Source organism: Choloepus didactylus, chromosome 1 (genome assembly GCF_015220235.1).
Source record: "Choloepus didactylus isolate mChoDid1 chromosome 1, mChoDid1.pri, whole genome shotgun sequence".
In the NCBI taxonomy this organism is placed as follows: domain Eukaryota; kingdom Metazoa; phylum Chordata; class Mammalia; order Pilosa; family Megalonychidae; genus Choloepus; species Choloepus didactylus.
In genome coordinates, this window is record NC_051307.1 from 34,423,523 (window position 1) to 34,450,933 (window position 27,411).

At 36.7% G+C, this 27,411-nt stretch overlaps 1 protein-coding gene across 1 annotated transcript; it reads left to right on the plus strand.

The window, feature by feature from the left end:
- The first annotated feature begins 285 nt into the window (after positions 1-285).
- BTG3 (BTG anti-proliferation factor 3) lies at positions 286-18,519 on the plus strand. The gene is made up of 5 exons (XM_037828912.1): positions 286-471; positions 4,083-4,261; positions 8,106-8,243; positions 12,394-12,595; positions 17,837-18,519. The coding sequence occupies exons 2-5, from the start codon at positions 4,089-4,091 to the stop codon at positions 18,074-18,076; spliced, it is 753 nt and encodes a 250-aa protein (XP_037684840.1). The 5' UTR covers positions 286-471; positions 4,083-4,088; the 3' UTR covers positions 18,077-18,519.
- Positions 18,520-27,411: the final 8,892 nt, after the last annotated feature.

The window sequence follows — 27,411 nt, forward strand, 5'->3', positions numbered from 1 at the left end:
ATTTGGCCCTCAGCGACCTTATTTCTCAGGAAGGAAGTCTCCTAGGCGTGAACCTAGCCCACACACTGGAGAGTTCGGACCTCGCGCGTGGGGGACCCGACTGCGGGCCCTGGGCCGCGGGGGCGGGCTCGTGCCAGGCCCCGCCCCTCTGGCTCCTCCCCCGGGGCGCGCGAGCCGGTCCCGCGCGGGGCCAACCCTTTCCCGGGTCATCGCCCCTCCCCTCTTCCGGGCCGCGAGCCCCCCGCGCACCGCCTCGGGGCCGCGCGCGCTCGCTTTTGCGCGCACTCGCTCTCCCGCCCGCCCTCCTTGGCGCGCACGCTCGGCCGCCCGACGACGCGGGAGCAGCACGCGTCGGACGAGGCTCGCGGCGCTCATTGCTGCCGCGCGGTGCTCCGCGCAGCCGGCACCCCTGGATTCCGCGTCTGGAGACAATCGGGACCTGCTAGTCTGCGGCTCCGGAGGGCGGCGGCGGTGAGGAGACCGGAAAAGGGGAGGTGGATATGGCGGGGCTGAGGGCATCGGGGGGAGGGTAGTCCGAGTGCCGCTGTGGCCACGTCGAGGGCTCACAAGCGGGGGTGCGCCCGGGAGAGGAGAGGCGTGCTAGATCGAACCGGCTGCACCGGCTTGGGCTCCGTGTGTAAGAAGGGCTGGGGGCTTAGAGGGCGGCCGGCGGGGTTGCCGCGGCACCCTCGGCGGGATCTGGATGGAGAAGACGCCGCCTCGAGCTCTTGCCACGTTTCCACTGCGCCGGTGCGCGAGTTACCTTTGGCTTCGGGGTTGACGACGGCCCTGCGCCTTCCCACCCTTCTTGCTGTGCCCCTCTCTCGCGTCCGTGTGATTGTCTCCTCACTTCTGGAGCGGGGATCCGGGCTTGCTGTGTGGGGGTCGCGCAAAAGGGAAGCCCGGTCCTCGAACTCAGGGCCACCCGGAGCCCTGACGCCTGCCAGGGTACAGCGGACCCCGCCGGCACGCAGCGCTGGCTCCCCCGGACCGGCATGTCGGGGGGTGGGTGCAGGAAGGGAATTGCGTTCAAAGGCCCTTCCCCCTTGACTTGGGGGAAAAACCGGGATTGCAGAAGTTGGCCCCAGCTTGCGGGCCTCTCTTTCAAGAGTGGGTGGAGATGTTTGATGCTTACTCACCTAGCACTCTCAAAACCCAAGCGTAGTGCTTAGCAGCAGGTTTGGATGGCTTCAAAAGTAAGACTCCTTGCCCCTTGGAAAATTGTTTCCTCACGTTCTGGAGAGCGACCCCGCCCCCATCCCCCACTCCCGTAGCGCCGCTGAGGCGGGTCAAGGCTCCTCACTCCCACAGACCGGTGTTCCCGCTTCTTCAACCTTGGGAACGTTTATCAGGAGAAATACTTGTTTCTAGAAGCGGTTGCGATTAGCTTTTCGTTACAGAAGAGGGGACAGTACAAAGTTATACACGCCTGGAAGGCGGGGGTTGGTATTCCTTGGGATTGTATCCATGCCTTGGTGCCTGTGGAACAAAGTAGAACTTGGGGAGCAGCCGCCGCGGTGACTACGTCCCACGATGACGTCACCGTGCGTTATTTTAAATGCGAGCTTTTTGCTCCGAGTGTGGGTGGAGGAACTGTGGCTACTCCTTTAGACGCTTAAGGTCTTCTAGGCCCCTTTTGCTTCTGGTTTTTCTCCCTTTGGCTTTTGGTACTCCTAGAATACAGGTGGTGAGCTAATTTTTCAGCTTTTCCAGTGATAATGCCTTCAAACTATTTGTTTTTTTTTCCCCAAAGCAACTCCATATGGCTCTTCTTGTGTTACAACCAAAAGCAAAAGGAAAGACCACTAAGTGGTTGTTTTCTTTTTTATTTTTCGATATGAAACAAAACAAAAACCTACAACCCCGAACTCTAAGTAGCACATAGTTGGCAAATCTAATAAATGGGGAGAATGATTTAGTTGAGAATTAAGAACATCCGTTTTAGTGTGGCTCCTTGTTTTCTTTGATGGGGTTGGAGGCTAATGTAGTTCCATCAGCAACTTGCCTCCCAACCATATAGTCAATAGCAGTGGGTTTTCTTTTCCACTGTAACGTGGCGGTGTATAAATTAGCTTTAGAGAGTGGAAACTGCTCATTTTTCAGGAGGAGGCTGCACAACGACTGTAGTGGGTTGTAGTTGTGTGTGTCCACCCACTGTTGTGCACAGGCTGAAGGCTGGTGCCTGGTAGCTGGCGGTGGAAGGTGGATTTGGCATTCTGAAGTTCCAAGAAAAAGGTTTGGGTGTCTTCCCATCTAGGATCAGAGTGGTTCTGGCTGCCAGCACATTTCTCTGATAACTATATAGAATTTATTTCACAGTGAGGTTCTTGTTTGATTTTGCACACAGAGTAAAGGAGTCGTATTATGATGAAAGACTTAAAGAGCAATGTTGAGAAAAAGGAAGCTAAGAGAATTAGCTTTATTTTTTGAATGTGTGGGAACAGACTATGGCTAGGTTAGTTAGTTTTTGTACTAAACATAGCAGAGGCTGTATATCTTTAATAATCGGCTCTGGAAAAGGTGATATTGCCTACTAAATGTGGCATCTGAATAACTCCAAGTTACAGTAGCCAAATGAATGAGCTCATCCTATAAAGACAGAATATACATGGAAACAACCTTAGGACAAGGTTTTTGCCTTTATGGATTAGTCAATGATAAATCAGATTTGCCGTTTTTAAAAGGTTCAATTCCAAAATGCAGCTAAATCTCTACTTGCTTTTAGTTTAATTTTGTGTGGATGACCCTGAATTTCCACTGTCTTAAATATGTTTTTTAAGAGCCACTATTTTTAGTTCATATCTTCTAGGTAAAGCACTCTTCCTGAAAGAGTGCTTAAAGAAACTCAATACTGGATTCAAAAAAAAAAAAAAAAAGGTGTAACAGCTTTATTGAGATATAATTCACCCATTTAAAATATACAGTTCAGTAATTTTTGTATATTCAAAGAGTTGTACAACCATCACCACAATCATTTTCATTACCCCAAAAAGAAAGAAACTCCATACCCATTAACAGTTATTTCCCTTTCCCTCCTATCCCTTTAAGTCTGGCCACAAATAAACTTTTTATTTTATGTATTAAAGACAATCATGTGGTCTTTTGTGACTGTTTTTTTTCCTTACATAATGTTTTCAAGCCTCATCCATGTTGTGGCGTGTATGAGTATTGCTTTCCTTTTTATTGCTGAATAATACTCCATTGCATGGATATCGCCACATTTTATTTATCCATTCATCAGTTGATTGACATTTGGCTTGTTTCCATTTTTTGACTATTATGAATAATGTTGCTATGAACATTTCTGTACAAGTTTTTGCATGAGCCTATGTTTTCTCTTGGATACATTCCTAGGGTCATATGGCAACTCTATGTATAACCTCGTTAAGAACTGCCAGGCTATTTTTCAAAATAGCTCTACAGTACTGAATTTTAAAGTGGGCTTTTTTGTGTTTTAAAACTCAAATTATTTCACAGAATTTTAAACTTAAATCATGGTAGCTAAATATGGACACATTTAGTAAAACTGTACAGTGATATCATTTATTATAGTGATTCTCTTTGAGTAGCATTTCTGATTTTATTTTAGCCAGCAAGAACATTTGGTGCACTCTCTTTACTGAACTTCTCCACTAAGCTACATGCTTAGATTATTAAATATTTTTTTTTGCATTTTTTATTGTAGCATATAACATATATACATAGAAGTGATAACTTTCCAGTTATTATTTGAAAATCATATTTCAAATTATATTTGTTTATTATAATAATCCAAAGACATTTTTTGTATATATGTTATATTTTACAATAAAGAAATAACTGAAACTGTGGAACTGTAACCCAAAATATTTTTTGAATTTTGCCCTCTACTTGTTAAATAGTATTTTATAATAAAATCTTTATGATATAAAATAAATTAGTGATTCCCTACTCCAGATAGGAGCCAATGAGATGCAGGATAAAACTGGAAGGAAGGCTGTAAAGAAGGGATGGGTCACCGAGCTTTATCTTCCTGTTTTAATTCTTTTAAATTTGTTTTATATTTCTTTATTTATTTGAGAAATTGTGTTTTATCTTTGCAGGGAAGGATGAAGAACGAAATTGCTGCTGTGGTCTTCTTTTTCACACGGCTAGTACGAAAACATGATAAGTTGAAGAAAGAGGCAGTTGAGAGGTTTGCGGAGAAATTGACTCTAATACTTCAAGAAAAATATAAGAATCATTGGTATCCTGAAAAACCATCAAAAGGGCAGGCCTACAGGTAAAGGAGTGGACTGGATGGGTGGATAGGACTGAACAAAGAGGCTGAACAACCCCTGAAATGGGTGCAAGACCAGAGGCCTGTAGGGTATCTGGACAATGCCTGTCCGAGTTTTACCTGCAAAATACCGGTCTCTAGGGTGTCGAGATAACTGATTTTAATATATAAATATTTGTTGATGGAGTCCCACTGCCTGGAATCAGAAGGCCAAAACAGTAGGCTCATTGGGATTATTAGTCTTGTGGCTTATAATTTGGCCCCTGAATGAGCTCATTTCTCTATCATGGATACTTGGGGTTTTTCACAATTGTAGAGGAGCCCAAAAACTATCAATGATAAATGAGCAGGGTAAGAATTGAGGGGAATGAGTCTCCTTGTATCTAAATATAAATTACATGTTGCACGTTTTTTGGGGAAAAGTGAACTAGAGAAATGGAATTAGGATTATTTGACACCTAATACAGGAATGATTTAATTTATGATGCATAATTCTACATGCATTTAATATTTATAGACTGACCAGTGTACCTATTTATAAATGACAGCAGCTCACCTATTATTCACAGGTGGTAAATGTTAGCTCCCGAATTTGAACTCAGGTCTAACTGACTACAAATTCTTGTGGGCTTTCTATATATCACAGTGCCACTGCTGCCTTTGGGTTGAGAGGGAAGATAATTCTCACTTGCAGCTGTCTTTTGTACTTTATAAGTTATTTTTACAGCTTAAAGTAAAGAAGAGCAGGCTCCTGCAAAACATGTTCTGGCATGCTCACTTCCTAGTATTTATGTGACTGCTTGAGAACCTGGGTTGAGAATGTTCTGCAGAACTCGGCTGTCAAACCTTGCCCTGTTTGTGGATGTGGCCTCAAAAAACTGAAAGTGGAACAGTTGTGACTATAGTGACAACTACAGAAATTTTCTTTGATTTGTGCATATTGTTGCCCCAGAGTTTTTTCCACAAATCAGCACTTTGGTACTTTGATGTAAAAAGAAATTCCTTTCAGTCTCTGAGCTCTTGCAAGTACAGGACTAACTATTCAAGGGTCTAAGAAGGAGGTTAAAATATGATTTGTTTCTCATTTGCTAAAAGCCAGGAGCACTTGTATTCCATTGTCAAGAAAAGAATCAAGGCAATTATGTTTCTCCCTTCATTTTTAACCAAAGAGGTTTCCTATTAAATTTGAAAATGTGGTATATCAAAGTAGAAATGTGGGTCTTCTATATAAAACAGGCTTATTTTTTATCTTCTCATTTAATTCTCTTAGTTTCTTCTGCCCATCTTTGTTTCTGATTCAGTGAACAGCTCCTGTAAGGTAGAGCTATTGAGGCTTTGTATACTTATATGACATTGGATGAAGGCTTTCGTAAGTGCCAAGCCACCATACTATTCCTGAAAAAAAACAGACACTGTCAAGTAAATGCTTAAAGTTCAGACAATGTACAAGTTCATTTCCATTAATTCTAAAAACTTGAGAAAAAGTCAAGCAGGATTAAATTGACATGTTGATCTGAAGTATTGTTACTGAGCCATTTTGAAGCAGTCTCTGAAGTAAAAAAACTATTTGACTTAATGGTGGGTCGTTACTATTATAGAAATGAATAGAGTATAGGATTAACCAGAGTTAATATACTTCAATCTATATGGTAGGTTGTAAGTGTTCTTTTTGTTCCTAAATGTTTATAAATTAAAATAGTTTCTCTGCAGTATAAAAATGTAAAATGCTTGTGGAGGGCCATTTGGCAATATTATCAAGATCCGTAAAAATATTGCTACTCTTTGAAGATCTATTCCAGAAGCACAATGAGAAATGCGGACAAATATGTATGGCTATGGATATTTCTTATACTTCATTTGTAATTGCAAAAAATTGGAAAGAATTAAACTGTCAACATTAAGGAAATGGTAGGCAATTTTTATGCAACTTTTGAAACTTGTTTTTGGAGTGTAGTTAATGAATAAGTAGTGACAGTATATAGAATGAAATAGAAATATGTAAGGTATGCTATTTTGAAGCAGAGTCTCTATTCAAGCATCTGTATTTACATATATATTTTCTTAAGCTTAGAGCCCACAATACTTTCATTGTGGTTAAGAAAAACATCTAAGATATAACTCCTTACCCTTAGCTGCTTTTGATCCTGGAGCATACAGGACCTTTGAATCACCTATCCAATGTTAGGATCCGTAGCACAGAGCCATCTTATGGAAAGGACTAAGTGACATCTTATTATGAAATCATTTTGCCCCCTGAATTTATAACAACATGAACTTTGGAGTCAAATGGCCTAGATTCAAAGCCTAGATCCATCACTTACTAGCTACATGGTGTTGGGCAAATTACTTGAACTCTGCCTCCTTTCTTCCTTACAATGGGGATAATAGTATCTAACTCAGAAGGATGGTTGTGAGAATTAAAAGAGTTAATATATTGAAACCTTCAAAAAGAATTATTGTTTAGAAACAGTATTGTCTGTTACCTAGTTAGAAACATATCACAGTTTTTAGTGAAAATTGAAATCAACAAAATAATTTAACTGGTGTAATTACTGATTGTCAGTTAACTGTTACTGTCCATATTTTATAACTTCAGGTCTGATGTACAGGTAAAATTACTAATCTAAATTGACCCAGTAAATAAGTAGTAGGACTAGTACTAAAACCCAGGTTTTCTTGATGGATTTCCTACTAATAGAAGATCTTTGGCAGGAAATCTTTCCAGTGTAGCTACCATTTTCCTACTGGGGTAGAACCTTGTTTTTACATGTATTTTTTTTTTTTTTTCCTCTTTTAATGCCAGTGTCTGGCACAGCCTGACATATGGTTGGCACTCAGTAAATATTGGATAAAGCAATGATTGGTCATTTTTTGGACAATTCTGAAAACCAGAATAACCTTAAAAGGCAAGTAACATACCAAAAAGCAAACAAAAAACACATTTGTTATGATTATAATAAGGAGTTAATACATCTACAGTACAAAGATCTTTATAAACCAATAAGGAAAAAGTTAAACCTCAAAAATCCGTAGACTAAAAATATGAACCAAAAATATAAAAATAATAAATACAAATAACATGCATTTTTGCCTTCACTCTGAAAGTCATCTTTGAGCATTCTGTTAGGTAGATGGAATATTTCTTTGTTTTAAAACAATGGAACAGAAACTTTATTTGGTTTAGCAGTTTTTCCCATTTGACAACTATTAAAAAAAAAGTCCTTGGATAACAGAGATATTAAATGGAATAAGCCAATGATACTTTAGGATTGTATTTTGATCTTAAGTACGTGAAATGAATGCTTCCATGTCCTTGACTGAGTCTATATAGAACAATTATAGGTAAGATGAAGGGTACCTTTCTTAACACTTATTATTATCTAGGATGTAAAAGCAAGCTAATGACAGTTCAAGACTTGTCACAAGAATTTCCAAATATTTGAAACACTGACTGGGATCTTTTGTTAGTTGGAGATTTTGTTGTATAGGCACTTGGCCTAGAAATATTTTTATCTTTAGAGCACTAAGAAATCTTATGCAGTTTTCATAGTCCTCGCTCATTTAATGTACATGTGAGGTTGAGTGGTCTCTGGGTAAACTTAGGTAGAGACAGTTCTAGTGATGTTGGACTCACACAGGTACCCTCTTCTGTCCACTGAACTGGACATATTGAAGCCGCCTCTTTGCCTGTAATTCACATGTATCATTCAAGATATTTCTGGGTTCTCCTCTAGGGGATTTTTTTTTTTTTTTAAATCCCTTTGGCAAATACTAATAGATATACTGAGGTTTATGGTTAAAATTCAATTAAAACCAAAACCATTAATATGACTCCACTTTGTTATAGGTGCATTCGTGTCAATAAATTTCAGAGAGTTGATCCTGACGTCCTAAAAGCCTGTGAGAACAGCTGCATCTTGTACAGCGATTTGGGCTTACCAAAGGAGCTCACTCTCTGGGTGGACCCATGTGAGGTGTGCTGTCGGTGAGTTCTCAAGTTTGGCAGCTGTACTTATTGCCATGTGGAACAAATTTTAGGAAGTTCTCTTGTACTGCCTGCCTGGGTATCTTTATAAGCAGGAGTTGGTGATTTAGTGCTCTAAGATATGAATTTTGTTGAGCACTTTTTTGGAGGTTCTGGTGAAGGAAGTTGTATACCTATTTTGCAGCTGAAGAAACTGAGAAACCCATTAGGCAGGGATTTTCTAGAGCTTTGCCAAGAAATTTATTTTGGTAAAGGAATAGAACGTAGACACCTAGTTTTGTCTAGGGCAATTAGCATTTTTTTTTTTTTTTTTTTTTTTTTATTGGTAATATATTGTCTTTTTACCCTCTTCAAATTAGGAAAAATCCCATATAGTAACTTTTGGTTGGTCTCTGTCTCTACTCCCTCTCACCCCACTTTTTGTTTTTTAGGTGACAGTGGTATTTTCATGATTTTGTTTTCACAATAGAAATTATTTCTCTCATCTCCTAATGAGCAGATGTAAAAGATGAGTGCTAGGTATGAAATTATTTGAATTCTATCCTTTGGAAAAACATTTATTGTGGACCAGATATTCTTAGTTGTGGAGTTCAGTAGACAAAGTCGCCAAAGTTTGACCTTGACTTAGGCAGAGTTCTGAATTAATCCTAGAATCTTACAGTGTTTGACCTCAGAACTGAATTTGAGATGACTTGCTTTGTCTTTTTCAACTGTTGGAGAATCTTTATCTCCATAAACTTCTACCACTTCTTTCTTTTAGAATTTAGGACTAATTTACAACTACTCTTAGGCCAAAGTCAGACTTGGAAGACTTTGTCAACTGAACCCCTTCAGAAGATCTCAGTTTACAAGAAATAGCTATCCCAAAGTTACTATACTGATTTGCTTACTTTTTCATTACACCTACACTTAGATCCTTATTGACTCTTACTTACCACACAGTTCTTTAAGTTAGTTGTGTAGTTTTTCAACCCAGAAAAGATGAGAAGCAACATTTGAAGGAGGGTTGTTCCGAGTAGTCATAAAGCTGCAAAAAGGTATCATATGCTCTGATGTAAAGGAAGAAGTGAAACAGTTAGATGGTAGGCACAAATGTATCACTGCCTAGCCAAATAATATTTAATACAATGATCCTAAATCATCAAGGAAAAGTTTTTATGTGCAGGGATGCTTTTAAGAAGTCAGGTAATTCTGTAAACATTTTGGACATCTATTTTAATTGCTTAAAATAAGTCTTGGCACCTGAAGAAAAAAACCTTTAGTTTTATGGACACTCTAGGGTCCCCCCAAAAAGAAAGACTTGTTAGTGGTTGAGTGGAGGTGATTGATGGAAGTTAATAGAGGATATTGAGAAGTACTCTGGGATCCAAGCTGGCAAGTTAAGTATCCTGAAAATTAAAACAAACCTGGTAAAGCATTTATATATTAGAACAAATATCTGAGAGTCTTTAAATGATAATAAATCATTGATAATACTAGAGACTGACAAAGGTTATGAAAAAAAATGATGTAGGCAGGGAGAACTTTCTTCATAGTCAGAGTTATACTGTCATAATAAAAGGTTGGAAGGGTACAAAAAGTGCCAAGTAGTTAGAACAGTTATCAGTTAGTGAAATATCTAAGAGGATACATAAAATATATCAGAATTTTCCTATGATGGAAAGGTCAGAATAGCTGGCGGCTTCATTAGCCTCTTAACAGATTCTATAACTTTTTTGTGTGTGATTTCTGCAACCTTTTTTTCCTGATAAAAAAGTATTAGATACTATTAATTTGTTTCTTATTAACTTAATTGGCCTTAATGTTTTAGCAGTACATCATTGAAAACTAAATTTGGAAGTTGTCCATTATGAATTCTTTTAAGGAAAGGAAGTAACTACACTTTCCAATGTTACAGCAATGAAGTCAGCAGCTTCACTTAGCATGAAGGGAGTCCTTATACCCAAACACTACAAAGATGCAGAACCAAACTGAACTTGCGTGTGGTGTGTAGGAAATTTGAATTAATAAAGCTGATCCTACAATCATTAGATGTCTACTCTTGATTTAGGTTTCTGTTTCTACAAAGGCTTTCCACCTTTCTGTTTTGTTTGAATTTTGACTCTTAATGGGCAAAACTGAAGGTAGGCCTAAACCCATTATTAATATTATTGTCATTAACCTAGGGTTAACCTTTGATTGTATTGAGATTTGTTGAGTCTTTCGGCCAAAGGGATAAATTTCCATTACTAAAAACCCATCCTAAGTAAACCCCTTAAATATAGTGCATGAGTTCTGCATTGTGAGGAACTGCTCAGGCATCTACTACTAAGAATTGCCAAAGACCAACCAGTATCCAGCCAGCCCCAGCCTCCTCACCCAGCAGCTAGGAAACTGAAGCCTAGAGAAATTGACTTTTCTCTGGTCACAGAGCTATTTAGTGGCAGAGCAAGTACCAGAAAGGGGTCAAGTGCTCTTTCTTCAATCCAGTAGAGACTCATTTTTTGAGGTAAACTGAAAAAGAATAGAAAGGAGAGTTACCTACTGTATTTAGGTACCTTTCGTGGCCCCTTTAAACCAATGGAAATGGAAGATAGCGGAGCTATATAAAGAAATAGAACTCATCTGCGAGACTACTTGATTTTCATATAAACGTACAAAGGCTTTCTAACAGGCCTTTTACCTTATAGATCAGTATCTTGATTCAGAAATAATTGGAGATGAGAGTTATCTTGATGAAATTGATATCCATTAACCCTATTTTTCTGTTGAATCAAAGTGTAGCATTATTTTCCCTTAAAGTTTTATGTTTTTAAACTTAGAATCACTGTGTTTCTAACTTTAATTACATGTTGTGTAAAAACTGCTTAACAATTCGTTTCCTTTGTTAACTATTTAAATAGATTTGTGGGTTTCTGCTTTGTTCTCTGAATAAAAACTCTTGATTTAACTTTTCATTATGCTATTTTCTCTCATTGAAGAATTTATTTTCCTTTTTTTTTTTTTTTTTTTTTAAGCAACCAGAAGCATGGGTTATATATTTTTTTAATTATTTTTCTTAAATCAAGGCTTCAGGAATATTTTGAAAGGATAATCAACCTTGCTTTTTAAAATTAAGATGAGATGTAAGCAGTTATCCCTGTATCACCTTGAGATGGATAATATGATTTAAGCAAAACTTCATTTTTCTCAAAAACAGTATTTTTTCTTTAACCTCAATAATTACCTTGTTTGTAATTTTTGTCATTGTGGATGCAGGAAACAGGCCTTTTAAATGTAATCTTGGTAAAAGTAAATCCCATAGGAAATGTCTGGTTGATTTGTAACTTGAATTACTAGGGATATACATTACAGGGGTTAGTTTTAAATAAATTAGAAAGTTTCCTGTAAAACTGATGTCAATGGTATGTTTTTAAAAATGCAGTCAAAACAATGAGTTTCCCTTTGTTTTGAACATTGTTTTTGTTAGGAGGCAGTAGAAAAGAAGGAAAATTTGGGGGAAATAGGTCATTTTTATTCATCTTTACATAGATCAGAAGTAGAAAATCATGCATTCTTGCTGGCATAGAGCTGCATTAGAATGTATAGAGTCAAGTTCTGAGAGGACTCCTTTGTCTGGGGACAATGTCATGTCCAGACCTGTTTTAATTGCTTTTATGGGCATTTCTTTTTTTTTCTTTTTTGTAATTTTTTTTAAAAACTCTTTATTTTGAAATAATTTCAGATTTACAGGACAGTTGGAATATACAAAACCCATACAGAGAACCCCAACATACCCTCAACCCAGATACCAATATCCACCAACCTGTAAACATTACAGAATAAGTTGTATACATCATGCTCCTTGAACAGTTAAGACTTCTGTTTCCTGAGAACAAGGATTTTCATTTATGTAACCACTTTTTAAGTATAGTTATCAAGTTCAGAAAATTTAACATTGATATAAAGCTTACAGTCTATACTCACAGTTTTTTTCATATATCTTGTATTCTTTGGGATCAGCTACTCCCAAGCATACAATTCAGAGGGAAGACCCACATTACAATGTTGTGATACCCTCAGCACCATCCATTAGAAGCACTTTCAACCCAGATTGAAAACTGGCATTGTGGGCATATCTTGCCTTGTTGATATGACCTCAAGGTGTGTAAGTATTTTCTTTTTTTCTTAGGTATGGAGAGAAAAACAATGCATTCATTGTTGCCAGCTTTGAAAACGAGGATGAAAACAAAGATGAGATCTCCAAGAAAGTTACCAGGGCCCTTGATAAAGTTACCTCTGATTATCATTCTGGATCCTCTTCTTCGGACGAAGAGCCTAGTAAGGAAGTGAAACCCAATTCGGTGACTGCAACCCCCAGCCCTGTGTACCAGGTAACTGTGAAACTGCTTTGTATTGAAAGGCATGAGTGGGGCTTCCCAGGTTGCTCCAGGAAGTCTTGCTCCTGTTGCCCAAAGTTTCTGATTTGGTATTCTGGATCACAGTTCTTGCCTTTCCCACACCAAAGGGCATCTGCTCCAGTGACATGTAAATAGGCTTCTGGGTCACTTTATCAAGGGTCTGCTTTACTACTCAGTAACTGGGATAAATATTTTTCAAAAAGTATGGCAAAGAACAGAAAGTTCATGATGATGAAACATCCCTAATGTTTTAAAATTCAAAAATTCAAGCATGGCCACTCATTTTTTGCAGTCCTTAACACTTTGGGTTTTGTATCTTTGGGTACTTTCAGACCTCTGAGTTTACACTAACCAAAACAGTCTCCTTCAATTAATGGCTGAAGAGTCACTGTTCCAGTTTGCTAATTCTACCATTAGGCAAAATAGTAGAATTTTATAAAGGGATTTATTCTGGTACAGATTTACAGTTCTAAGGCCATAAAAGTCTCCAAACTAATGCATCACCAAGAGGATACCATCACTGAAGGAAGGCCGATGGCATCCGTAACACCTCTATCAGCTGGGAAGGCATGTGGCTGGTGTCTGTTGGTCCCTTGCTCTCCCGGGTTGTGTTTCAAAACAGCTTTCTCTAAAATGCCTCTAGGCTCCTGTCTTTGCTCTGCTCTCTCAGCTCCTGTGCATTCTTGCTTCTTTCTCCCAGAGCGTTTCTCTCTAAATGTCTGGGGGTCCTCTCTTAGCTTTTCTGGGGCAAACTTGGGGCTTCATCTTTAAGCTTAGCATCTCCAAACATCTTCAAGCATCAGCATCTATGTTGGCTCTTAACTCTTAAATACTCCAGTGAACTAATCAAGCCCCACCATGAATGGAAATAATTTTACCCATGGAAATAATTTAATCAGAGTTCTCACCCACAGTTGAGTGTTTCACATCTCCATGGAAACATTCAGTCACAAGGTTACACCGAATCAAGGCTAATAAGTCTGTCCCCCCACCACAAGATTTTAAAGAACATGACTTTTGTGGGTGACATAATAGATTCAAACCGGCATCACATAGCTAGTGTGTGTTCATTTACAGATTTAGTCACCTGTTTATTGTTTATATCTCACATACCAAAAAGCATATATTTTTAAAAACCCAAACAAACAAGAGGCTTTTTGAGTTGAGCTTTATTATATACATGTACTTCCTAATTTTGAATGTATTTTTAAATGTACTATTTTTATAAGTTTGGTCTTTAGACATAATGCAATATATCAGGTTTATGGTGCAGTTGGATTTGGGTTAAGATGAAAATTTAGATCTAATAAGAAGTCAGTGCTGGAGTTTCAAGTGTGAAAAACTAGTCTTTAAATTCAGCAACATTTATATAATAGCATTTTTTCAGTGTAACTTAATTTTTTTTTTTGAAATAAATTCAAAGTCACAGGAACAGTTGCAAAAACAATACAACCCCCATACACAGAACTCCAGCATATCCTGACCCCCCTCGCCCAATACCCCAATCCACCAACCTTAACATGCTGTCACATCACTATTTCTTTCCCTCCCCCTCCCTCCCCATCTATCATCCATCATCTATTGCTCTCTCTTCTGAACATATGAGAGCTAGTTGCACACATCCTTGAACAAACACTATAATTCACACATACACTTCCCATGAACAAGAACATTCTTTTATGCAATCCCATTAAGCGCAGCTAAGAAGTACAAGAGATTCAACAATGATACAAAGCTTACATTCTATATTTCCTTTTCCTTATGTCTCAGCTGTGTCCCTTTGAGCTTCCTGTCCTCCATCCAGTTACTCGCTCTCTTTCCAGTTACTAAATTGTCCTTCCTGGGTTTGAAAGGAATATTAAATTTTGAAGATTTATCACATTTTGGGTATATATGTATAAAAATCAGAAAATGTATGCACCTGCTTTAAAAAACTTCAAATAGTATAAAAGAGTGTAGTAGTGAGAAGCCTCCCTCTTCTCCTGACCACCAGTCTTGTGCCATTCCACAGACAGTGATTACCAGTTAGCAGTTTTTTGTGCATTCTTCCAGAGATTCCTTTTATATATAAGTAACATAATATTTGTTTTTCAAGGATCATTTTAAAAACCTCTCCCATGAATATTTTGACCTTTTTTTTTCTGTGTATGCTGCAAATTACCTTTATTAAAGTTGCTGGAATTCATTCAAATGTGTGGTAGTATTAGCTCAGAATTTTATTTTGTTGTTACTCAACAAAGTAATTAAACTGATGGCTGCTAGATTTTATAAGTAAATTGATCTTAATTTTTAGGTTTTATTTTCCCCTCAAGTTGAAAGACTATTTGGATAAGATTGAAATAGAAAGGCATAGAAATTTGGGGTGTCTTTTGCATGCCTTTTAAGGAAAACATTTTTCCTTGGCGTCTTACTCACTAACAAAGCATTTCATGACAGAAGCACTGCTGTTACCAATACTCTTGTAGAAAGCTGGTGCAAGTGACCCCCTGTATTTTTTTCTTCCTTTTCCACTTTAATTTTAAACCTGTCATTGTCAAGAGTTTTAAAAGGAGCTATCAAACTAAGGACAAAAAATCCCCAACTTGTTCTGTAGTGTGTTTTCTGAAAGGTGCCTCCATGGACAGCTCTCCATTAGTTAAGAAGTCAAAATTATGTCAGTTCTTCCCAGATTGATACAGATTCAACTCAGTATCAATCAAAATCTCAAAAGCTTTTTCTAGAAATTTACAAGTTGATTTTAAAATTTAAAAGGAAAACAAAGTTGGAAAACTCACTTATATGAAGTTACTGTATTAATCATGTCATTGTGGTAATGGCTTAAAGATACACAGGTGGAACAGAGTAGAAATTTCAGAAATAGAACACATATATACAGTCAGTTTTTTCTTTTTCTTTTTTTTTTTTTTTTAATCAAAAGTGTCAAAGCAGTACAACCAGGAAATCTTCAAGAACTGACACTAAAAAATTGGATAATCAGTATAGAAAAAAAAAAATTAATCTTAACCTCTACCTGATACCGTGCACAAAAAATTAGAGATGGATCATAGACCTAAATATAAAAGTGAAAACTCTAAAGCTTCTAGGAGAAGACACAGGGAGATACATTTATAATCTTGGGATTGGCAGAGATTTCTTGAGGGGATACAAAAAGCACTGACATACAAAAATTGATAAATTGAACTTCACTGAAATTTAAAATCTTTGCTCATCAATAGAAACCATTAAGAAAATGAGTGAGCCAGCCATAGACTGGGACAAAATAGTTTCAGTACATCTTTCTGTCAAAGGACTCCCTTCCAGAATTTTCTTTAAAAACTATATAATAAAAGCAAATAACCCAATTAAAAATACTGAGCAAAAGATGTATATAAACACTCGACAAAAGAAGTTGTATAGTGGCCAGTACACATATAACCTCATTGGTCATCAGATAAATGTTAAATAAAACCAGTGAAACACTGCTTCCTCCAGAATGGCTAAAATTGAAAAGACTGATAGCACCACATGCTGACAAGAATGTGAAGCAGCTAGATTTATTAACTGCTTGTGATAATGTATAATAGTACAACCATTTTGGAAAGTTGTTTGGCACTTACAAAATTAACATATGCAACTACCTTATTACGCAGCAGTTCCACTCCTAAGTATTTCACTGAGAGAAATGAAAATATGTGTCTGCTAAGCCTCGTACTGGAATGTTTAGAACAGCTTTATTCATAATAATAAAAAACTGGTAGCAACCTAAATAACAGGTGAATGGATAAACACATTTTGACATATTCATACAGTACATATATGGTGTGTATGTGTATATTGTGTGAATATACAGTATACATATTTATTCATATAATAAAACTAATGAAAGAGACAATGTGGAAGAACCTTAAAAACATTATGTTGAGCAAAAGAAACCAGATACAAAAGTTATATATGCTGGGTGAGTCCATTTATATGAAGTTCAGAAATGGGAAAACTGAGTCTGATGATGGAAATCAGAACAGTAGTTGCCTATATGGGGAGGGGATTAACTGGAAGGAGAGTAATACAAGCTCCAGGTTTTTATCTTTCTGCCAACAAACAAACCGCTTAATACCATAGAAAGAGATGAAACAGTCCATTTTGCTACACTTGCAGTATAGGTCATTTAACAGTTTGAACTATAAATTCTTCATTATTTCTCCATTATTGTAGGTATTCAAGAATTAACTGCTGAAATTTGTTACAGCATTGGTTGTCTTTTGTTGGTTTGCAGCTTTTTTTTTTAAGTTGCAACATTGTTTTTTAATAGCAAAAGATTTGAAGTGGCCTAAATGTCCCATTAATAGTAGATCAGTTAATTTAATTATGGTATAGTCATTGCATTACCATGTATCTATAAAACAAGAGGGAGAAAGGTCTTTGTGAGTTGATCTGAATGTCTGAGAGCTGCCCTCAAGAGGGTAATTGGATAGCTGTTAGTTTCAGATAAGGAAGAGACTTTCTACCATACTGTATATACTTTTGTGCCTTTTGAATGCAGTGTTGTGCAGAATGTGTGTGTGTGTGTATAATGCCTGTACTAAGAAGGGCAGATCAGAGAAATCTGAAACTCTGAATAGTCAGGTCCACAGCTACTGGTAAGAACTTTTGAATACTGGGAACATAATGTGTGCCCACCTAATTTATGGGAGAATCTAAGACTGCACTCACTAAACTGGCTTACAGCAGAATTAGCTGGGAGAGCTTCATCAAAATACCTGGGCTCTACTCCTTTGATTTTGTTAGTATTATTATTCACTGGACCAGGGGCTGTGGTATGAACATTTTGTGTTCAAAAGCTCCTAGGTGACTCCTTAGTTACTGTTGAAACCACTGGTCTAAAACATTGTGTGTCCTTACAAGCTTCCATTCATTCCATGTTTTGATCTTTTTAGTTGGAAAGCCTTGAGGGTACAGGTCACCCCTTACCTTTTATGAATTGTTTTAGAATGCTATGTTTGTGTTTGAGTTTATTAATTTATTTCTTCATTCAGAAAACATTGGTCACTTATATAGAAGAATGTGTTTTTAACACATTTTGAGACTTGCTTATAGGAGTGTCACTTGAATGTACTCTTAGGGTTGTAGGTGAGTGATTTTTTTTTGTATTTTGAGGAATCTGGAAGGTCACTTACGTCTTTACATAAAACATTAATTTTTCTTTTTAATTAACTTAAGGTTTTTCCTTCCCTACAGGTTTCAGAACTGATATTCCCACCTCTTCCAATGTGGCATCCTTTGCCCAGAAAAAAGTCAGGAATGTACCGAGGGAATGGCCACCAGAATCACTACCCTCCTCCTGTTCCTTTTGGTTATCCAAATCAGGGAAGGAAGAATAAACCTTATCGCCCCATTCCAGTGACATGGGTACCTCCCCCTGGAATGCATTGTGACCGGAACCACTGGATCAATCCTCACATGTTAGCACCTCACTAGCACCATTTGAGTCTCTTGGTGTCATGTTGAGAGATAGGTAGAATACGCCTGACTATATTAAAAGTGAAAAGTTCATATTCATAGTAGTAAAGTTAGATGGACCAAACCATCAAACTTATTTTTATAGAGAAGTTATTGAGAATAATCTTTCTTAAAATATATATATATATGCACTTTAGATATATTGATATAGTTTGAAAAACTTTATTAAAGTTAGTCAAGTGCCTGAGTTTTTAATATTGGACTTGAGTATTTATATTTTGTGTCATCAACTTTGTTGGATACAGAACACTGTAGGAGTGGATGATCAGTGCTAGCACCTTTACGCATTTACTTTATGGAGAATATGTACGTTATTTATACACAAGGAAATCTATTTTATGTCATTGTTTAAAAGAATTGTGTGAAATCATGTAGTTGCAAATAAAAAATAGTTTAAGGCATGATAATGTGTCTTTCTGTTATGTGCATAAAAGGGAAAAAAGCAAAGGAGACTTTTCCCTTCAGCGTGTGTAAATATGTAGCAAAAAATATATATATAGACAAAAATAGGGATTTCAGTATTTCCTTTTAAAAAATAACCTGTACCATCTGCTGACAAGGCCAAGATTAGAACAGCTCACAGAAGAATCATGACTTTGAATCACCCAGATAAAGGTGGATTTCCTTACTTAGGAACCAAAATAAATGAAGCAAAAGAATTAGTAGAATCCAGCACCAAACAATGATTGATGCTCAAGGACCACTCTGAAGGAAAAAAAAGGGGGAATGTTAAAAAAAGTCCTGCAGATTAATTTATACCATGACCTTCACACTCTTCATACATACATTGGCCACAATCATTTCTTCCACCATTAAGCTATTTAACAATAAAAGATTAATAGTCTTGCAAAACAAAAAAATCGCCTTAACCATATTTTCCCCAAAGGTTACAATATCTAACTATAAATATAAGATCTAAAATGTGTTAGTGGTAGCTAATTGAAAATTTAAAACAGCTTTTAACTATCAAAGTCACTATACACAGGATTTTCCTAACCAGAATTTGGCTTATGCTAATTTTGACATGACATCTGACGTAAATGCGTAAAGCAGAAATGTTCTTAGGGCTGCTCTAAACCCTTCTTGTAAGAAAGCTTTTTTCAGTGTTAATGATGTTATAGTCTTTACTGAAGGTCTAAAATGAAGCTAAATAATACAATACTTCATATTCTTCAGTAGTCCTTCGTATTTATACCTCTGTAATTCCATCAGTTTTGTAAGCATACTTGAACTACAAAAAGAAAAAGAGATAGCTGTAAGAGTTTGGTTTTTTTTTTCCAAAGGTAAACTTAAAAATTCACATCAGGAATACTTTTCCCACCACTCACATTTTTCAATTTCGAGGCTTGAATTGTTTAACTTAGAAAAATCACCGTTTGGTAATAAATCATTGGATTGTTGTGACTATTCCAGAATTTCCTGTTAATATTTTTGGTGAATTCTACTGAGGTATAGAATACAGAATAGTGCCCAAATTATAAGGGTGTATGGTTCAATGATTTGAAAGTGTTGAGTCAATTTTTACTGTGGAATTTATGAAGTTTGCAGTTTTTTTCAGAAAACTCATTTTTAATACATTTTTTTATTGTGAAATTTAACATATACATAACTGATAACTTTCAAAGTACGATTTAACAAGTAGCAAATTTTAAGGAATGTTATGGGTTACATTTCCACAATTTCAGTTATTTCCTTATGTGATAACATACAGAAAGGTGATAACTTTTGGAGTACGATTTGACAAGTGGCTATATAGGTTATTTCAAAGAATGTTATGCATTACGTTTCCACAGTTTCAGTTATTTCCTTATTGTAAAATACATATGTATACAGAAAGGTGATAACTTTCAAAGCACAATTTAGTGAGTAGCTATAGGGCGAGTTTCAAAGAAGAGAAAACTCATTTTTATTGAGATATATTCACATACCATACAATTATCTATGGTGTACAATCAACTGTTCACAGTACCATCAGATAGTTATGCCTTCATCACCCCAATCTATTTTTGATTCCTTTCCTTCCACCAGAAAGAATAAGAAATAAAAGTAAAAAAGAGCACCCAAATCATACTTGCCACCCCACCCTATTTTTCATTGAGTCTTTGTCCCCATTCTACTCATCCATCCATACACTGGATAAAGGGAGTGCGATCCACAAAGTTTTCACAATCACACTGTCACCCCTTGTAATCTACATTGTTACACAATCGTCAAGAGTCAAGGCTACTCGGTTGCAGTTTGATAATTTCAGGCATTTGCTTCTAGCTATTCCAATACATTAAAACCTAAAAAGTGTTATCTATATACTGTGTAAGAGTGTCCACCAGAGTGACCTCTTGAATCCATTTGAAATCTTACAGCCACTGAAGCTTTATTTCTTAGAAAACTCATTTTAAAACCTTGGAGACATTACTTGCTTTAATGTTATTGATACTGTTAAGCCATATATGGTTTTAACATTCCTACACCATAATATCTATTTGTTTCCCCTGAAATGTGTAGTGGATGCTTAATTCAAAATTGAGCATAATCTCCTACAAGTAAATGACATCACGAGGGAAATTAGTTTAAGTTAAAAAAATTTTTTTTTTAACTGTCAAAATCACCACACTGTTCCCTTAAAGACCCTAGGGGAATTGGGGGTGATAATGGCAGATTTGTGGGCAATTGGTTTAAAGATGGCAACTTTCAAATGTCTCTTTCCCTAGGAATTAGCAGGTGGCATTTGTTCTGGTAGTTTGTTCATGCTGTAGGTATAGGCGTGTTGGGAAAATCAAAGTGTAGTTGCCATACTGCCAAGAAGCAAGTATTTGGCACGTATCTAGTAACTACACTGTCCATTCCACATTATATTACTATAAATTTCCTACATCTATTATTTATTAGTGCTGACAGTTAAATGGCAGGGCCTTTTGGGAAAAAAATAATTTTGAATTTGTATATTAAATGTACTACCTGGGGAAGATTCTGCCTTTTATTGCCTGTCCTCCACCTTGTTTCAAAATTTATTTAAAGGAAAAGAAAGCTCACATCAGTGTAGCTTTTCCAATCCATTTCTAGTGAAATAAAACCATCTTGCAGCAGTCCTACGCACTGGGTCTTAAATTCGAATAAGCCCGGGCCATAAAAGTTTGTCAAACCCTTTTTAATAGTAATTAAGAGTCTAGGAGTCAACTTCTCTAACTTTCTCAACTCCAGGACTGTTGTAATGAAGACAGTAGGAGCTGCATAATTCCAGCTAGAAAGCATTATCAGGCTGTTAAAAGCAGGAGTCTGTGAATGAATGATGATTTGTTTTAATTCTCCATTTCACTTTATATTTCTGATACAACTGAAGTCCTAAATTCTAGAGATTAAACTTGAACATGGCCATTAAAAACAAAAAATACAAAAAAAAAAAAAGCTTTTGGTAAGTCATATGACAATATTGAAGTGCTTATTTCTAGTATGTTTAATGTAATACTCATCTCTATTTAACTTTTCAATAAACTGCAGTGATTACAAATCATGATAAGCATTTATGTTGTTACAGTATCTAATTCAGTGATTGGGAAGAGGGAAAAAAAAAAACACCATATTCATTTTACTTGCAGAGTAGTTATATCCATTTTATAGATATTAGTAAACGATAACTTAGTTTTTTGATTTTGTTACTATGGACCAACAACTTTTTTAATCATCATAACAACCCCATGAGGAAGATACCATTACTATTCCCAGTTTAGATAAGAGAAGTTAAAAATGCCCAAGACAACAGCCAAGTGACGAAGCCATGACTCAAATCAAGCAAGGCTTTGGTAAAGCTCGTGTGACACAGTGCTTTGGTACCAAGTTTTGTTTGTTGCCAATATAAAATCGACCAACTCGTGAAACTTGTGAGAAGGTTCAGTATCTGACCAAGATTTGGGGAAAAAAAAAAAAAAAAACTGATGGAAAAATTATATAGGTGAGAATACAACTCAAAGAATCTACTGATTTATGAAGCCTTGATGAAATTCCTTGTTACATACTATACAGATATTTCTGAAAACAAAGCTAATAATTTAATAGTAATTTTGTTTGCTTGAATTGTAAATCAAACTGCAGTAGATAAAATAGCTGAGTGGACTGAGGATTGAGATGACAAAAGGTGCCAATGATTGGTCAAGAGGAAAGAGCACACAGAATTAGTAATAGTAATGTCCAAATTTATCATAGGCTTTCACATTTTTCTTTCTTATTTGTCAAATATTTTTTGATTTGACATGGTATAGAGTGCTAGTGGCCCTTGTTAACAAATTCTCCATATACTTTGGAATCTGTACTTTAGTGGAGGCAAATTTTAGATGGAACTTTGTGGCATCATCTCATCCACTGGGTGAGCTGTCACACAAGCACATTATAATTAGAGAAGGCTCATGCAATTCCTGTTTAAAATGTGTACACTTTACTCATTGCAGAAACCAATTTAATAGCATTAGGCCATCTTCCAGTTTCTTTGTTCTTTCACATATAATTTTAAGGAACACAAAAATCAAAATGAAAACATTTAATCTTCATCAAAAGCGAACTCATCCTTAGGACTTGTAGCAGACCATCACCACATTTAGGGGTGGTTTGATTTTTATTCCTTAAAGCAGATAATCAACACAAAGAAGTGTTGCATATAATTGTTTCTACCCTCAAAAAAGAAAAAAAGCTAGCTGCAGAAACAGCTTCCGTAAAAGTTACAAACATAATCATGGGTGACTTCTGCTTAAATTTCATAGGACTTGAAAATAACAAATGTTATGATATAGATGCTATAGCTTGGCAAAATACACAAACATACCAAAAAAACTCAACTATCATATATAATGCAAACCTGTAGGGAGTGTGGGTAGTAAGCATCTTTCTCCAGGCTACAGTTTCCATGGATAACTTCTGTATGCAATTTTAGTGTTGTGGCCAGTAAATGTATGAACGTTTCTAAACTTCCCTAGCAAAGGCAAAATAAAACAGATTTATTTTGGCAATCATAAGATTAATGAATGCTGGTGAGAGTGTGTGATGAGGCAGTCATTCTTATATACTGCTAGTAGAAGTTTAGAGGGGTATTGTAAAGTGCGGTCGCAGTTAAATCGTCTGGGGGGATGGCGGCCGGTTGCTGAACCCTCGGCTCTCGGCGTTGCTCGGAGGGTACCGGCGGCGGGGGCTCTTTCCCGGAGGCGAGGGCGAGGCGGGGGACTTGGCCAGGTCCCCGGCGGTGGCGTGCAAGGTGTGGAGGGCGGCGAGAAGGGAAAGACAAGACACTCTTCCTCCAGTAGGGGTAGAACAAAAGGACAAAAGGGACCTTATTCAGGGGTGAGCACAGGTTATATAGGCTGGTAAGAAGGGCGGGGTTGGAGTGGGGGTGTAAGAGCCTTAAATGGTAATGCTGAGGGGAGAAAGGCTAGGATTGGTTCTGAGAGGACGCATAAGCTGTTGCAGCGGGCGGGAGTTGCTCTGGCAACGGGGGAGTGTACAGGCAAGATAAGGGGGTGGGGAAAAGGCGATTCCCTCCGGCAAGCCTCCCCTAACGGTGGTATTTTGGGTGAGGAAATGGGGCCTGCCTCCGGCCTCACTTTCCCAGGCCTGGGGGGCTGTGGAGGGCGCTGTCGCCCGTGCCCACCACCCTCCCCAGGGGCGGATCCGGTCCCCTGGCCCAGGCCCGCCAAGTTGAAGCACGTAATCAGTATCCCGCAGTAAAGGGCAGTTAAAAATTTAAATATGTATATTCTTTGACCAAGCAACTGTACTTCTAGAAATTTACTTACAAAAATTCTCAAACAAGGAGGCCATGATCTGTGTAGTATGTTCATTGCTAAATTGTTTTAGATGCCAAAAATAACAAAAAGCCAAGTAGCTATCAATAGATGAATACTTAAATAAAATTTGAAAATCTATTCAAGGAAATACTTTGGTATTTTTACCATGTGACCATGAAAGAAAAAAAAGAGGTACATCAATATGAAATGACATGGGACAAATATTGCGAGTGAGGGAAGAAAAATGTTATGTCTGCAATGGTGACAATATTGAAAGAATTGTTAACAATAGTGCTCTCGGGGGCAGAGAGCAGAAATAGATAAATTTATTTTTCTAAATTATTTCAGTCTTTAAATTTGTATACAGAGAATTATTACTTTTTAACTAGAGGGGCAAAAAGGCAAGCATTTTTTAAAAACTTCTAATTTAAGAACAGTTCAACAGATTTACCAAATACAACTACTGCATATCACTGATAAATTGCATCTATATTTCATGGGCAATCCGTTACATTTCTGAATTAAACAATTACAATATGGTTATGAAATTATAGGAATGTTGATCATACTGTGTAAAAAGTCTGGAAGAAAAATTCCAAAATCATAAATTCTTGTAATAGAGTGGAGTAGTGTGGTGATGTGAAGCTGTGACTATCTCAGAAAACCATGTTCTTAAATTTAATCCATTCCTGTCAATGTAAACCCATTGTATAAGCTTTTGATGGGGCTACTTCATTTAAAGTGGGACCCACCTCATTCAGAAGGGGTCTTATTCCAATTACCAGAGTCCTTTATAAGTGGAGCGGAATTCAGACAGAGAAGGAAGTCCACAGGAAGAAGCTGAAAACAACAAAAACTGGAAGAGAAGGGAGAGACAAACAGATACTGCCATGTTCCTTGCCATGTGGCAGAGGAACCAAGGATCACTGCAACCAGTTTTCTGGAAGAAAATATCACCTCAATGATGCCTTGATTCAGACATTTTAATGACTTTGAAACTGTAAGTTTGTAAGCTAATAAATTACCATTATTTAAGCGGAACCATTTCATAGTATCTGCTTTGAGCAGCCTAGGAAACTAAAACAAGAAGTATTATACACTTTTCCTATGTGTGCAATTGTATGTAACACAATATTAATTTCATTAGAAAAATTTAATATACTACTTTGTGGAAGAAAAAAAATCCTATTATTAAGATAGTATTTAGTACCAGGAAATAAATTTTAATTACAACAAAAAGGAGTAAGTCCTATACAGGGGAAAAATTTATATAAATTTGCTGAAAGACAAAATAAAGAACTGAAAAGAGCAATATTCAGTATTTCTAAATGGACATAGTATTATAAAAACTTTACTTTTCCACAAATTAATACATAAGTAGTCAATATAAATCAGAATTAAATCCTGATGAATTTTTAATGAAACATGAAAACCTGATTTAAAGCTTACATGGAGGAATAATTTTCAAGAAAAGCAAAAAAAAATTTTTTTTAACAACAATAAGGGGTGGGTGTTCACTTAAACTACATGTCAAAAGACATAAAGTTAAAAGACAAATTCCAAAGAAGGAGAAATTTTTCACAAATGTGTAAAAGAAAATGTGTTAATATCCATGATAACGAAAAGCTTCTACATATAAGTGAATTAATTAGCAAAGCCAAATTAACAAAGAAATACAAATGGCTATAGACAAAAGATGTGCTGATGGTACACTATGACAAGAGAAATGTAATTTGAAATTGAAATACCATTTTTCACCTATCAAACTGACATTGAAAAGGTCATTGTGCCAGTTTGGATGTATTATGTCCCCCCAGACACCATTATCTTTGATGCAATCTTGTGGGGGTCAATTTATTAGTGTTGATTGGGTTGGAACCTTTTGATTGGATGTTTCCATGGAGATATGACCTACCCAACTGGGTGATGACTTTGACTGGATAATTTCCATGGAGGTGTTAACCTACCCATTCAGGGTGGGTCTAAATTAAATCACTGGAGTCATATAAATGGGCTGACAAACACAAGGAGCAGAGAAACTGAGAATGACATTTTGAAGAGCAGCTGCAGCTAAGAGAGGACAAAACACCCCAAAAGCAACACTTTGGAGAATGCCATTTTGAAAAACAACCTGGGAGCAAGCAGACACCAGCAATGTGCCTTCCCAGCTAACAGAGGTTTTCTGGATACCATTGGCCATCCTCCAGTGAAGGTACCCTTTGCTGATGTCTTACCTTGGACACTTTATGGCTTTAAGACTGTAACTGTGTAACCAAATAAACCCCCTTTATAAAAGCCACTCCATTTCTGGTGTTTTGCAAAAGGGCAGCATTAGCAAACTGGAACAGTCATGGTTTGCATGGTTGCTACCTTTTTGGAAGGCAATTTGACAATGCCAAATTTTTTTTAATGTGCATATTCTCTTATCTAATAATTCAAATTCTATATATCTAGAGGATAAACTATGGAAATACTTTCACAAATACACAAAAAATGTTCAAGAATGTTTGTTGCAACCATATTTACAATAATGAAAGATTGTAGTTCATTCATACTATAGAAGAACATGAGGCCAATAAAAGAAAGTTGTGGGGTGTGAAAATGGGTGCAAAATAGGTGCAAAAATGGAATTTAAACATACATGGGTGTGTCCTAGAATGAACTGTGATGATTAATGTAAAACTCTCTACCTGGCACATGTCAAATGCATAATAAAGTTTATCATTATGTTTACATAATGTGTGCAAAGGGTGAAAACTGGTACAAAAAGTGAGGATATAGTGCAATAAAGTTTACCTAGATTTATCACAGGATCTTGTTATCATTATAGTCCATATTAATACATACATGCATAAAGCATTTTACCTTGCAAAATAGAATTTTATTTCACATGTTACTATAGCAAGTACTGTCTATTCCTTGATAAATCTATGTATGTTATAGTATTATCCTCACTTTACAGGTGAGGAAACTGGGTCCTGATATCTAAGTTAACTGCCCAAAGTGTCCTAGCTGATAGGGTTTCAAACTCAGTGTGGCTACAGGATGCTTTCTTTTAGGAGCTATATAGAGGGCTGGAAAGATAGCCCCTAAACTGTTAATAATAGAGAATGTTTGATTGTATGGTGTGTGGATAAAACTGTTTTAAAAAAAAAAAGGCATAGTATCTTCTAAAACTGCTCTAAAAATAGTTTAAAAATTAAAAAAAAAAATAGTGAATGTGAACACATTATTTTTGTCATTTAGAAAGCAATGAGATATAATTTTGGTATTATTCTCTTAGTTTAGACTTTTTCTAAAGAGAAACCAAGATTCTCTTGGTTTAGACATTTTCAGTAAAAAGGAATAAACCACCTATAAAACTACTGGCCACAAGAGGGCATCAGATAGTTTTTCCAACTTCCAAGGTAAAGATTATATTTGCAAATAATACTCTCTGTTGTCCATGAAAATTGTTAGTGGTTATAATTAAAATCACTGCTTCTCTTATGGATCTATATGTAGAAATTGCCATCAGTAACAGAGAGT